This window comes from Dasypus novemcinctus, chromosome 1 (assembly GCF_030445035.2).
Source record: "Dasypus novemcinctus isolate mDasNov1 chromosome 1, mDasNov1.1.hap2, whole genome shotgun sequence".
NCBI lineage: Eukaryota > Metazoa > Chordata > Mammalia > Cingulata > Dasypodidae > Dasypus > Dasypus novemcinctus.
In genome coordinates this window covers 196,118,665-196,133,337 of record NC_080673.1, presented here as the reverse complement: position 1 = coordinate 196,133,337, position 14,673 = coordinate 196,118,665, and the positions used below count along the sequence as shown (strand labels likewise).

At 39.4% G+C, this 14,673-nt stretch overlaps 1 protein-coding gene across 7 annotated transcripts in view; it reads right to left on the bottom strand.

Annotated features, from left to right (window-relative positions):
* Positions 1-694: 694 nt before the first annotated feature.
* The window catches only part of BOD1L1 (biorientation of chromosomes in cell division 1 like 1), a 56,656-nt gene continuing 42,677 nt past the window's right edge, over positions 695-14,673 (bottom strand). For 3 of the 7 annotated variants that reach the window (XM_058300912.2, XM_058300918.2, XM_071217248.1), the window contains 10 exons: positions 13,536-13,617; positions 13,064-13,164; positions 11,968-12,043; positions 11,852-11,886; positions 10,781-10,826; positions 8,089-8,138; positions 7,905-7,989; positions 7,342-7,495; positions 4,859-4,999; positions 695-2,077 (listed from right to left, as the gene is read on the bottom strand). In XM_058300912.2, the coding sequence (XP_058156895.1) occupies positions 1,960-2,077; positions 4,859-4,999; positions 7,342-7,495; positions 7,905-7,989; positions 8,089-8,138; positions 10,781-10,826; positions 11,852-11,886; positions 11,968-12,043; positions 13,064-13,164; positions 13,536-13,617 (888 nt within the window). In that variant the 3' untranslated portion in view covers positions 695-1,959. Of the gene's footprint in view, positions 2,078-4,858; positions 5,000-5,366; positions 5,512-7,341; positions 7,496-7,904; positions 7,990-8,088; positions 8,139-10,780; positions 10,827-11,851; positions 11,887-11,967; positions 12,044-13,063; positions 13,165-13,535; positions 13,618-14,673 lie in introns of those variants that run through there. The other 4 variants (XM_012528532.4, XM_058300932.2, XM_058300936.2 and 1 more) reach the window with 4 other exon arrangements.

Genomic DNA, 14,673 nt, shown 5'->3' with positions numbered 1-14,673 from the left:
TTGCAGTCCTGGTCTCCTTCCTTCTTCTACAGTGGTACCAAATCACTGTGCCAACCAAGAACTGTTCTCCCGTATTTCCAATGCTCCCTAGTGGGAAGTATCTCCTCTTTATCTGGGCTTGGGAACTACTGGGAGCTGAAGAGTGGTCCATCTGGCTTTCCCAAAGAAAGTTCTTTAATGTAGTTCCAATCTTTATTTCCAATATTACTAAGAAAGGTAGCATTTCCACCCAACCTAACTACTCAGTCCCTATGAGGTCATGCCCACAGCAGGCATTACATGAGGGCTTACAAAACTGAGTAATGGTGGTTGCACATTAAGGATGCAATTTAAGCCATCCACTTCTGGTAAACCCACCTACAGCTGACCAGTGTAAAGATGATTAGTTGAGGAACCTAGAGCCCCTTGGACCTAGCCCAGACTTATACACCTGACTGACTTTAAGACAAGCCACTTCACATTTTTCATTATTAGTTAAAACTCATCCCTATTAATTGAAATAAGGAACTTTTATGTTCCTCAGTTCTAAGGTCCCTTCCAGATCTAAAGTTCAGTTCTACCAGGGTGGGGGGAGGCCATCACTGGCTCATATTTGAATGTCAAGATGCAGTAATATACCTAAGCCCATAGAGAAGAAATGGTTTTCACAGGGAGGAATTTTAAAATTCAGAAAAAAAAAGTCATACCACTCAAGTTTTGGGAAATGTTTTATAATTTATATATAAAATCTCAGTAAGAAACCATGTAAAATGACAGAAATATCCACCTTACAATAAGAGCCAAAAACAAAACAACCAAAAATCACACACTGAATGTAAATTTTAATTATAAAACAAGAATATGAACAAAACATTTTTAAAATAATCTAATTATTTGGCAACTCATCACATTATTGAGACAAATTTGATCTTAAGAAAAGTTTAATCTTATGAAAAACTTAAGTTGGACAGTTTGCTCATATGGGAGTTAAAACATGTTTAAAAAAGAATCTGGCAATAAAGCCAGTTTCTATCTTGAAATAATTATGTATAAAATAACATAAAATCCTTAAGCACGATAGATAGGAGTGACCTAATTGTCAATGCATTTCTCATTACTGCAAAAGACAAATATGAAAGAAGGTTGGCGGAAGCCTCGGCAGAGCCCAGAGGAGAGGGGGACACCAGTGGGGGTCTCCACTGCACGCGCCAGCATGGACTTTACCTGAACCACAACCACTTACGTCATTGGGGCTGGCGGTAAAGCCACAGATGCAGTTACAATCTAAAAGCAAGTTACATTCTTATAAAAGAGTCATAATTGTGAACAGTAGAGCAATGAAGACCCTTCCTTTAGCTACACTACTTCACTTGGATACATGCGAGAGGATTCCGTATTTCCTGCCAGATCATTTTCAGATAATTACAGGGCAGGCAGAGTCCTAAAAAATGTTCTACTCATGACTGCATAGCATTTAAAACCCTTTTTCATTAAAAAAAATTTAATAAAATAAAATAACCATATATAGTAAAGTTCACAGATAAGTTTTCTCTGTAAAATAAATAAAGTGTTCATTGATTAGCATCATACATAGAGTAAAATACAACCTATTTTTACATGTTTATATACTGTACACAGGTTACCAGAAGGCAGCCTGGTGCCTGGTGGACTGGAAGGGTTTGTGTTAGTAATGTGTCACATTGGGAAATCCCAATTTTGAATGTTAAAATATACAACTACTTTGTTTTGAGTTCAGATACAAAGTAAACTTATTTTCCTTTATCTGAGATAAATGTACATAATATCTTCTATGAACAATCATTTATAAAGCTGTTTAAAACATAACAAGGAAAAGCTTGCACCTAAGAACTTACAGCACATGCATACCCTTTCTCTGGTTTAAAAAGCCTATGGACACCGCGGCTCCTTCCTCTCCTCTCCACGGTGCTCCCTGACACGCCGGTTCTGCAGTGGTCAGGATTACCGCTTCGCCTTCTTCCCAGGCACTTCCTCCACTCTCTGCTGGCCTCGTGTTCGTGCCCCAGGAGGACTGGCTTCTCTCTTGCGCTTGGTAGAAGGGGACAGTTGTGTCTTTGATCTGTATTAAACAGAAGTCAAGGCAAGGGTGCAAGTTATAAGCAACTGCGTCAAAAACTTTGGGAGTTCTTTAAAAAACAAAAAAAAAGACGGAAGATTTTTGACCTTGACAACCAAGACGATAAAACCCTGTAACGTTTATACAGGAAAAAGCAAGTAAAGAAAGTCTTGAGCTAACTGGCTTTCACACAGACACAGGGCCCTGGAGGAAGAGCCTGGAAGCCTGCACCCTGGTTCAGGCCTATACTCCAGGTGCTGACAATGATCATGTCAGCTTCTTCTCTGGGTGCTAGTGCTTGTATCTATAAAACAAAGGACTCAACTGTCAGTCCTACCAATATACACACTATCCCAAGTTGAAATAACTAGCAAGAAGACTGCAGGATTTCAACCTAGGTCTGACCAAGTGCAAAGTCATGTTTCAGAGTCCAATATTATACAAAAGGGCTGGCATGCTATTTAAGGCACAGAAATTTTAGGAGAGCATTCTAGCCAATCTCTACCCAGCTTATCCCTTCTTTCCAGGCTGCCATTAGAATTATTTGTTGGGAACTCCAATCAATCACTTCACTGTCTTGGATATAAATATATAAAATCACTCTTGGCTCTCTAATGTCTCCAAGATAAAGTGGTCCAGAGTGTAATACATGAAGTCCTGTATAATCTGCCCTCACTTTTTTCACCATCCTCAAATACCTTCCCAGGTATTTTCATTCTCTAAACATGCAACACTCTTTTACATTGCCATGTTTTGGAAAGTGGTTTTTTTGAAATCACCTCACACTATACTTTCCATGTGGCAAAATTCCCCATTCTGAAGCCCCATTTCCAAAGGAACTCCTTCCGGGAAGCCTTCCTCAGCCACAACAAGCTGCACCCTCTTTGAAAATACCATGACCCTCTGCATCTTCACTGTGGCACTCACTAATGTAATTTATCTGTTGAGTGTTTTCAAACTACAGGTTACAGTCCTGTATTCTAAAACAACATATTAATACACAATAGAAAATACTACAGGTGTCCCATCTACTAAGTTTCACTCACGACATTTTTGTTTCAGAAGCATGCATGTGAGCACTGGCAACATTGTAAAACATATTCTTATTGTAGGTTGGTGTCCAAAAAGTTTAAAAGTCATAGATAGATATGTGTCCCACATGAGAGATATTTCTCTAGGGTAGCTATGGAGTTTTAGTCATCTTCCTATCTCCAGGGCCTAGTACAATGCCTAGCACATGGTAAGCAAAGCAAGTAAGCAAGTGAGCATTAAATATTACCAATGAATGAAAAGACTTGGAAAAATAAAATCACATGACACAGAGAAATGGGACTTTATTGATATGAAGGAATTTTATGCTCATCATTCCTTTGAGGGCAAAAGTATTTTTTGAATTGAAAATGGGTGAAATTTTGTTGCAGATGATGTACGTTTTGACATGACGTTACCTATGCATGTGCTGAGAATGGCTAAGAAGCAGTGTTTGCTAATAACCCCTTTCAATCATGTCCATGGAAAACCATCAGCCACTAGATGACTACCTATTTGCTCAAAAGTCGTACGTGCTGGCATTGTACTAGGTGCCAAGTAGCAGAGAACGGAAGCTTTGAGCCAGTCTGCTTCTTCCTAGTATGTGTGCTTGGTATGTGATCCAGGCCCTCTCCATCCAGACTGTTGTCTCTGGGTGGCAGCATGCATCACCCAGGAGCTTGTTAGAAATGCAAAATTCCAAGCCCTACCTATGGAATCAGAATCTGCATTTTAACAAAAACCTCAGAGGATTCAAACACACATTTAAATTTGAGAAGGATCCAGACCTTTCTGAGATTCTTCCCCTCACAAACACAACAAGGGTAGTACGTTCCACTTAATGAGGAATAAATGAGAAAATCAATGTGAAAGGTGCCTGGCAACTTTTAGTCTCCTTTCCAAACATGAGGATAAATAATGCATGCATACTTTACAGGTGCACTGTGAAGATCAATGTGATGGATGTTAAAGTGGTTTTTGTATACTGTAAAGAGTCTTTAGTTTTTGGATGCTATAATGTACAGAAAGTAGGATAACTTCCTGATCTCAAAAAAGAGGCTTATGGCTCGGGGAGGGGGAAACAAAACCAATATGCCTAAACCAATGGCATATGCTATTCTCAAATGTAGAGTACTGGTTGAAGTGCAACAGGAAGGAGAGATCAGAACGGGCTGAAGCAGGAGGGAAGGCATCCTGAAGAACGTGGGCTTGACGGATGGGAAGGACCTGCTTTACTGGAAATTAATAGTAAGGGCAGTCCTCAAGAAAGAACTAGCACAAGCAAAGGCAAAGAAGTAGGACTCAGAACTGCCTGTGGGAAGCAATGAGGAGACGAACCAGGCTGTGGCTTAAGGTGCAAGCTGGTGGGCTGCTGTCCCTGAAGGTGGGTGTTTTACTTGGTTACCTTGTCACCTCTCCAATGTGCTGCCTAAAAACAGGTCCTAAGATTCTGGATGGTTACATGCTTTACCATGTTGCACTCTTGCCTTCAGATCGATGACCACTCAGGAAGAAACATGCTTTGTCTTCTGGGCTTATGGGTGTCAAAGACAAGCTTGTGTGGGTGACGCTATGAGGCCAGGCCATTAAGAGACACCTTTTGCAGCCCCTCCTATGCACCTTTGAAGCCAATGACCCCAAAAGACAGTTACTTGGTGAGACAAAAATCTTAAAGGAAATTAGGAAGACAGCATTATAGTACCAAAAATAGTCTAAGGGGATTAAAAATGACTTGAAGTGTAAGCAGGGACTTACCTTCCTACTGGGGGAGATTTACTAACTTTTTCGCTGGTGGACAACTTCTCTTTTGCTAATTTTTGGCGATTTCTAGGAGAAACTGTTTCTGGGCTGCCAAGTTTGGATGTTGCACGTGCAGGTGGCTCGCTATGCTGCTTTCTGAAACAGATTATAGAAACACTGGACAATAGGTAGGTGGAATGACAGCACTGAACACTCCAATTCCTATGCCTATTTGCAAAGGATGAGGCTTCTCATGGGCATGTCAGAGCAAAGGGGACTCAAAGCAGGAAATGCTAATAGATAGCTTTTGATGCCATCCACGATTAACTCTGCTTGCATGGCTTTATTGTTGCTTTGACGGTGTAATAGTTTATTGTGACTTAGAAAAAGATAAAACTTGAAAATAGAAAACATGGTGGCTGACAAAATGAAGATTCCCAAAAGAGCTCATGAGAGTAGAATAAGAGGCCAGGATTAATAAAAGTACAATTCACAAGGCTAAATGATAAGGCTTTGTAACTGGGTCCTAATAGTCACCTGGACAATTACCAGACAAGGGATGATCTGACTTACCAGAAAAAAACTCTTAAGGAAAGGACTTGTTTAGCTGGTGCACAGTTGAATCGGGAGTCAACTCTATGATTTGCATGCACATTGAAGCACGGTATCTAGAAAATAAGGTAGGGACAGTCCTCTTCTGGATTCAGTAGACCATGCTTGGCCTTAAAAAGGATTTAGACAAACCGAGGAAAACAGAAAGAGATGATGAGAGGACTCAAAACAAGAAGAGGCGACCTGGAAGATGCCTCACGTCTTCCAGGGAAAGTTAGAACTAGATCCAACAGGAGCTATAGGGAGGCTGGACACAAGGAAGAGATGCCTTCCCTGTCACTGAGCATAACTGAAAGCAGTAAGACAGTTTCAGAGGCACTGTGGGCACAGCAATTTAGGCACAGATGGGCTAGCAGCACTAGATGATTGCCAAGAGCCCAACCCATTCTGAGAATATGTGAAATTAAGAGGACACCAGAGACCTGGAACCCAGCAGCCAACACCAAAGAACCTAAACTAAAGAGACAATCCATTTGTAAATCAAAATTTCCTATAATACATAAAAAATGATTGCTCTTACTTTTACTGTGTGTTATAGTATATGACTTAAAAGTCCAGGTGACTGCGGAACCCTCTAAGTCAAATAAGATTTATTTTTAAAGAAGAGATTTTACAAGGCAAATCCGACAGCTGCTTTTTGGACACTTGCTCGCAGATGGCTAGAAGGCCTATGAAACCTCCTCTTGGTGAGCCCTACTGTCCGGGATGATGTGTCCATGACTTTTAAGAGGGAGGTAGTGGTGCTGGTGGAATGTCTTATACCAGAATGCAGTGATGCTGGACTCCAGTGCCCCCACCCTCTCCTATCAACAGGAATCTGGAGCCTGTGACTTCTCTATTTATTTGAGTTGCCCCACCCAAAAAACAAATATGCTACCACCTTACCTTTAGCCATGTGCCTGCTTAGTCTGAGGAATCAAACCGTGGCTAATAAATTTTGTGGGATCAGAAAATGGTTGATTTTAAGTCTTTATATAAGCATCAATTACTATGATACTAGTGACAGGTGGTACTCTTGAAAGAGAAATTTCTGAACATTTTGATTAAAAGATGATAATAAGATTAACGGTTTGTGAATCACAGTAAAAAGGGAAATATTCTTGCTTTGAGAAGGTTATTAACCATTAGGAGGAAACTGTAAGTAATACATTTCTCAAAATGAACTGTGGGGAACATTGTTTGAAGTTAACATGTGCAATGACAGGGGTGGGAGGAGGGCAGAGAGAGTATAGTGGTAAAATAATGCTTTAAACTGAGCTACCCAGTTTTCTTTGTTCTAGGACTGTGCCATGTCCTAATCGACACACTTTCTGAGGGGAAGAATTCACTGGCACTCCCAAATTCATTTGAGTATGTTTCTGTTTTTCCCGAGACTCTGGCTAATTAAATGTTTGGGAGCACACACTTTGGGAAACATGAAATTATCATTTACTTGAGTAAAAAATGGCTGAATATGAGTAATTTGACACAATTAACCTATTACATAGCATTGGTCAGCTGTGTCTTACAACAGGGATTTGTGTGCCTGCTCTCTCTTATAAGTTAGGTGTGTTGAATGCAGGGACTGTACTTTATGGATCTCTGCATTTAACCACAGTGCTTGGCACACTGTGAGACATAGTAGATATTCAATAAAATATGTGTGAAGTAATCGAGTGGGTCCCACCAATCAGGCACTTAAAACATGGAAAGACTCTGTAGTGATCCCAAAAGTGGTTTAAAATGAGAAACAGGTTCTCCAAGAACCAAAATGTCTAGATCTGAGAGCTGGTCCTCTCTTTGTAAGAGGCACAAGTGATTTCATTTAAAGAGACTCCCATGAAACCCGAAGTTGTTTCTGATGGAGAAGCTGGTGAAGACCTTTAGCTCTTTGGTGCCCCAATTACCTCTGGGCCTCTGATCTGGTTGAGGATCTTGTAGTTGCTCCTGAGGGCTCATCTTCTTCCTCCTCTTCCTCCTCCTCATCAGATTCTTGGTCTTTCTTGTCCTCAGTTGCATCAGAAGTTGATTTCTGCCGTTTTCTTTCTGACTCTGAGGATTCTGTAAAAATAGAAAGGAATACCTGGATTGTACAATCCCAAAGACACTTCCAAAGGATAGAGTTTAGAAAGACGTAGGATGAGACTTGGAGGCAGAAGAAGCTGTTTTCCACTTCCTGTTCTAGCACTTGCAATTCACACTGTTTAACTTAATCTCAAACACATTTGGGATAGTTTACTTATGCAGTTCATAGCCAGCATTCATGAAAAGTTCACAAGTACTCAGAAAAGCGTCTGGGATGTACCATTTCTGACACGGGATTAGAAGCATTTTGCACATATCTGTGTGATAATATTACCAGCTGTACGTCACTGGATTTTTCCTCTTCAGAAGAAAAACTTTTTAAAAGGTGATTTTGAAATGATAAGACTCTGTAGTCAAGAATCTATTAGAAACAAGTGAGTCATACCAGCATCATCTGATATAGTGAGTGACCGCTTGGGCTTTCTTCCTCTCCGACGTACATTTGTTACTGATTTTTCCTCACCATCATCCTAGAAGCAATAAAATGAGAGATCAAAGGGTGAACAACTGATCCTTTACAACGTTTATTTCTAAAAGTAAAATCTGATAAGTAAACAACAAACACTTACATTGCTTATGCTTTTCTCTTGTAGGTTAGTTGTTTCTTTATTGGACTCATCTTTAAGAAAAGGGAAACCACTGCATTAATACTCTATTAGTGTAAAACTGGATTAACAGTCTTGCTTGCCGATGAGTGTACCAGTGCTTATAAAAGCGCTGATACACAATTTACCACCATTTTGTATCCACTGCAAAGCAGGAGATGGAACACTTTATATAGAGAGTACGTCAGAATGCAAGTCAGCCCTCCCGAGTTTCAGGGCCAGATTAGCCACTAATAAGCTGTGTGATTTGTTTACTTAAATGACCTGAGCCTCCATTTTTTTGAGGAGTTGGGTTAGGTCACCTTTTTGGTTGCTTCCAGCTCCAGCACTATGAACCCAGAACACCGGAGGAAAGGGCATCTAGAGAGACTCCATGGAGCACCAGGAACTGTGGTCAGGATCACAGGCTTTAAAACTCAATGTAGCCCTACAAGTATTAGAACCCTCATCCTACAGTAAAGAAAAATGAGGCTTGATTAACATGATTTAAGTAACTTGTTCAGGGTGCCATCACTAACCAGGAGGGTGATAGTTGCAATCCTTTTGACTCCAAACACATCATGGAAACTAAAGAAGTACATATTATAACTAAGTTGTGTTTGTCTATTCTTTATGTATTTACTTTGTGTAGATGTTACAGTTATCTGAGAACAGGTCTTGGGAAGGAAAATCAAGTTTAGTTCAAAGCCTATTTGAAGCTGAAATTATGGCAATGCTCATTAGACATGATCCTCACAACTCAAAAGATACTTATGAGTGATGAAGACCGTGGTCTTGCTCTTTTCTGAAAGTTCAATATACTAGTAGAGGATGAAAAAGTGAGACCAGTACAAAGGCCAACAAAGAAGAAGCTTGGCTTAAATTGGTCAGCATTACCCAGATTCACAATACTAATAACTAAAAGCCTATTATTACTATTTATAAAGTTAGAGTCTTTCTTCAAAGGGCATCCAAAATACAGAGATTTCTTGATGTTGAATGAATTTAGAATATTACAGCATAAATGAAAATAGTTTAAAACCAAACATTAGCAAGCATATCCCCTGTTGGGGATGGAATCAAGCCTATCACAAAAGACATATTCAAGTCCTAACCCCTGGTCCTGTGGGTGTGGACCTATTTGTAAGTAGGACCTTTGAAGATGTGATTAGCTAAGATGTGGCCAAACTGAATGAGGCAGGCCTTACTCCAAAATGAATGGAGTCCTACATGTAAAGGGAGTTGGACACAGAAACTAGAGGAGGAAACAGGAAGAGAGAGATTGCCATGTAAAGGGGGACTGCCAGAAAGCTACCATCACAATGCTATAGATTTTGGAGAAAGCATAGCCTTGCTGACACTTCATTTTTTATTTCTACTCTCCTAAATTGTGAGACAATAAATTTCTATTGTTTAAGCCAACCAGTGTGTGGGATTTGTCACAGCAGCCTTGGCAAACTAAGACATCTCCCTTTAAAAAATCTTAATTTCCCAAGAGACAAGAAAAACTGAATTATGAACATAAGGCCACACATAGTTAAGTGTGGACAAAAGATGTATGTGACTACATATTTATTTTGCTAATCAGAACATACACTTTCCTCATCTGATCATGCTATTTATTTGATCCCAAACAATGTCACATTCATCTCTGTCCATGTCAATCTTTTAAACCCCACTAATGGCTCTTCTTTTTGGCAAAAAAAATTTAACCTATGAAAATAAAATATAGACATTGTAAAAAATGTGGAAAATGCACACAACTGTAACAAATATTCTGGACTGCATTCATCATCTCACCATGAAGATATAATCATTATTGACATTTTGTTATCTGTTTCCTCCTTGGAATGAGAACAAAAAGATACGAAAAACAATTTCATCTCTTGAGTTCTAGGCTCTATAAACTGCACAGGCTGCTTTCAAAGTTATTTCTTAGAGAACACTAGGTACTGGAGCTGAATTTGTACCTTCCTAATTACAGTGCCTAATGCCCAATCTGACCTATTTCTACCTTAAACATATCCAGTGGATTGTAATTAGATGTCACAGTGCAAGCTATTTCTTCTGATGGAATGTCTTCACTCCCCTCTCTGAAGGCTTCCCAGACTTCCATCACCTCCAATGAGATCTCCCTCTTCCAAGGTACCCAATGTTTCTATTACTTGTCACTCACCTGGCATTTACTGCATTGTCTTCCTATTTTCCTATGTTTTGCCCCTTGAATTGAGCTGCAATCCCCCTAAACATAGAGGCTGCTTTGTATTTTTATTTCAAGAGTTAAGCTTTATTAATTTTCTTGAATTGATAATGAATTCTTATCATACAAATTAAAAGGTACAAAAGAGCATTCAGTGAAAACTAAGTTTTCCTCCCAAACTTGAACTTCAGGCACCTGGCTCCTGTCCAAAGCAACTGCACTTCTCAGGGCTTGTGTTCCTTCTGGAGCTATTCTGTGCATGAACACAGGGCTGTGTTCTAAACATAATATCAACAGTGGCTTAGGCCACAGGAAAGCCAAGAGGTATAGTCTTCCATGGCTATAAGGACAACTGTTTTGACCCAAAAGGTTACCTACTTCAATGAGATACAGAATAAAACTCTAAAACCTACCCCACAGCCAGCCATCCCCCTCCCAACTTTAGAGCATACACAGAGGAACCCTGTAGGTACAGACCGGTTTGTGTTCCTTTCAGTTTGCCGCTAAGTGAAGATTGTTCTACCTAAATGTAAACATATAAAAAAATTGAAATCAGAAATTTATCAACATCACACAGAAGAGTAATCAACAACTTAAAAAAGGAGGTGTAGGGCCTCTTTTGGGACCTATTTTCTGTAGCTGATTCAATCTGCCAAGCAAGTGTGGATCCCAATGTTTCTGAGCACATGTCTTTGCACAGTAAGAATCAAGGCTTTAGTATGGCTCCTCCCCAGCAACCTTGCTGCTGCGTTGGAGGAGAAGCACTGGGGGCAACCTGGCAAGGCCCACTGTGGCTACTGTCCCAACGTGTTGGCAAATGCATTCCTGTGGCTCCAATTCTGGTATCTTACAACAGTCCTATGAGCCAAGTGCTGCAGGTATTATTACACCACTTCAGGGCCAAGGACACCGAGGCTCAAGAAGGGCATGTGATGGGCTCAGTATCGCAGATCTGGAAGTAAGGGGCACAGCTGAGGCTTGAATCTCATGGGCACCATGGGCTTATGTTTGCCCTCATTATAATGCTGCCACTGAAATTCATGCAATGAAATGATCATATGATGATTTTGTTGGGTATTTACTTCAAGGTCAAAGATAAAAGTATTTAAAAAGATAAATAATACTGAAGATTTTCTGCATGGAAATCAGTGTACACTTTATTACAAAATGAATTCCAAAGAAAGTAGTAAGATGGCCAAGACACACCAGAGGTCCCCATAAAGAAACCACCATCTAAAGATCACATAAAATAGCTCATAATTAAGAACTGACTACAGGAAGGCAAGCCCCTATGTAATTTTTATATAACCAGATTCCTGAGAGAGGATGAAATCACACTGAATAATAAGCAGCTAATATAAATCTGTTTGCATGAAGATATTACTAATATTATTTTGAATGGTTACTCAATGTTTTATTTAAGAAAACAGTTTAAAACTTTCCAAATACTTTAAGAAAAACAAAGTGGTGCAAAACTAGATACTACAGTGTATTCTTTCAGGTCAAGAGCAAATTCTTGAAGAGTTTTTATCTTTTGTAATTACTTACTGTAACAACGCCACTATCTGTTTTGGAGTCTTCTTCTAAAACACAAAAGAAGTCTCACTTAGAAAATCAGTCTGGAAATTTCTTGTGTGTGAAATGAACACACATCAAATACCTACTTGCTTTTAATGATGTCTCTATAGGATATTTACGTGGTCTTCCTCTTTTCCTTTTAATAATTACAGGCTGGTCTTCCTAAGAGGCAAATGAGAAAAAAACAAAAACAAAAAAAGTAATTTTGCCCTTTACTACACTAGTAGTTCATTTTTATAAAAATGAGATTTAGAGTCCTCTCATTGAGTGTTCAAACTCCAAGTTTTGTTGCTTTAAAAATATGTGCCCTTGGGCTTCCTGCTTTACTTCTCTTACTGCAGTTCCCTCACCTGATAAATGCTGGTAACAGATGAATGAATTCATGGAGTTCTGAGGATTATAAGATAACGAAAGTAAGCCCTTAGTAAGAGTTAGCTTTTTATTTCTGTGGTAAATATGTACCTCTACGTAAATTCAGATTTACTGCAAGTTACTTGTGACCAAATGTCATCCTTTAAAAAAAAAAAGTCCACTGAATTTCTCATACAGAAGTAAGAGAAAACAAAATGTTGTGTTTTTTTTTTTTTTTTTGGTACCATTAAAAAATTGGCACATTCAGTGGTGGTTACTCTAGAAGATCTGGCTGGTGTACACGTTTGTTACCCCAGTGCCTGGGGCTGCCTCAAGTCACTGCGACTCTTCACCCCACTGGGCTCCCGGCAGATCCGAAAGAGCCTGGAGCAGGCAGGGTTGGGACGGTCTGTCCGTTCCTGCTGTCTGCCTTGCAGGAATCCAGACTCTTGCCTCAAGAAACTGGGTCTCACCAGGTTGCTCCTGCATGCCTTTTGCATACCTGCTGCTGTTACCACTTCATCCTGTCCAGACTACCTGTTCTGGTACCTGGCTTGGTTGGGCTCAGCTGTAAGCTGTAACGCCCCTGATGCAGAGATCTGGGTTGACCCTACCCGGTCATAACAAAAGTAGGTCTCATACTATGATGTGAGGAAATGAAGACGAAGAGAAGAAAATTAATCACAGTGACATTGATAAATGCACTGTATGAAATGGTATCCCACAGTACTAAAAAAACCCACAAAAAACGAACTCTTTCAAAGGCACTTAAGAAAAATTCTAGGTAGAAGTATTTAACACATTTGTTTTTAATACTTAAATGATGCTAACCAAATAAATACGGAAAACATTTCTTGCCTCCTGAGATTTTGTGTTGTCATCTTCATTTTGTTCTGTCTTTTCACCAGTAGCTTCATTGTTGCTATAATCATCTGTAGAAAAGGCAGAGCTCCATTCACTGTGGGTAGCCAAGGTCAGCCTTCACTGCTACAACAGCTTACCACGGTGACTTACAGTCACAGACACACATGCCACACACTCCATTTTCATGCCTACACCGTCAAAATTAATGAAGCTGGATGTGGTTAGTTGATAAGCAGGACTCTGGGTAGAATGGGATCCAAACTGAAAACCATTCCTAAGGCCCAATTAGGCATAAGAGTACTATATTATAAAGGGAAACCTAATGGGTGAAACAGCCTACTGTAGTCTCAGATGGTGAAGGGTGGTGAGAAGTATGTTGACTGCTCTGAAGACTTAGTCTCTTCTCAAAATAATTTATCTCAGTAGATGTACCACTCACCTTTTCCTTCCATGGCCTTTGAAACAATGCTGTTTGTCTTAGAACTTTCCGATAGTTCTTCCAAATCTCCAGAGCTCTCTTCCTACAGAGTAGATGAACAAGACAAGAAGCTTCTTTTGCAAACTTAACACTGCCTCCATTTACTCCCTTGAAAGTTTTTCTATTTCAAGAACTATTTTCTAGCTGTGTTTTAGAATAGTTTGTTGGAAAAAGTTTTTAAAAAGTATTATTGCTGCTAGTGAGACTAACAAAGGTGATTCTGAAGGCAGAAAATTATGAGATAAGGTTCAATTAGAAAGTGGCAAAGCTATTCTTTTTGACCTGCAAAATGGAAACTGCTCTTTTTCTCCTGCATCCTGCATTTTGCCTTTTCAAGAGACAAAAATCTCCAAAAGATGAAACTCCAAGGGAAGAACTGATAGGAACTGGTAATGGAATTTCTTCTTTGTAGCGTGATGGAGGGGAGGGACTAGGGAGAAAAGATAAAGAGGAAGCTATCAAAGGAATTTCTGAGTATCAGTAGTCTCAACAGTTCAACTACTCATTCCTAGTCACAAAAAAGTTTTAAATATGGAGCACCAAAATATTTACACTATAATGCTAATAAGAAAACAAAAATAAACAGAGTAGGATGAGAAAAGAATGAAATAAAAATTAAAGTTCTAATTTTACTTCTTTAATGGCTGACTATAATGATAAATCCTTAGTTTTAATTTTACTTACTTTGAATAGACATATATTCTCTTGGTTCAAATTCAAAAGGGTCTAATAGTGAAATACCCCCACTCTCCACCCCCTTCCCAAAGGCCATCAATGCCATCAGGTTTTGGCATTGCCTTTCAGGAATCTAGGGAAGGGGTAAAAGCAAACATATCCTTGTAATGTCTACATTTCAGAGTCATCTTAAATATTTTGCACTTTTTGGCCGACTTCATGCTCATTCTTTTAACCCGGTTCAGAGGATGACAAAGAGCTTCTGTTATTTCCTAGTAAAAGAAGTGTCACCTCAGCCATTTTCTTATTATCTGTTTGTGCTTTCATTATAAATATTATCTTTGTCTTATGGTTTCTCTGCAGGAATCTTAAGCCAATGTCCATCTTGGAAGGGTTAATTACACTAAAACTAGATTAATATTAT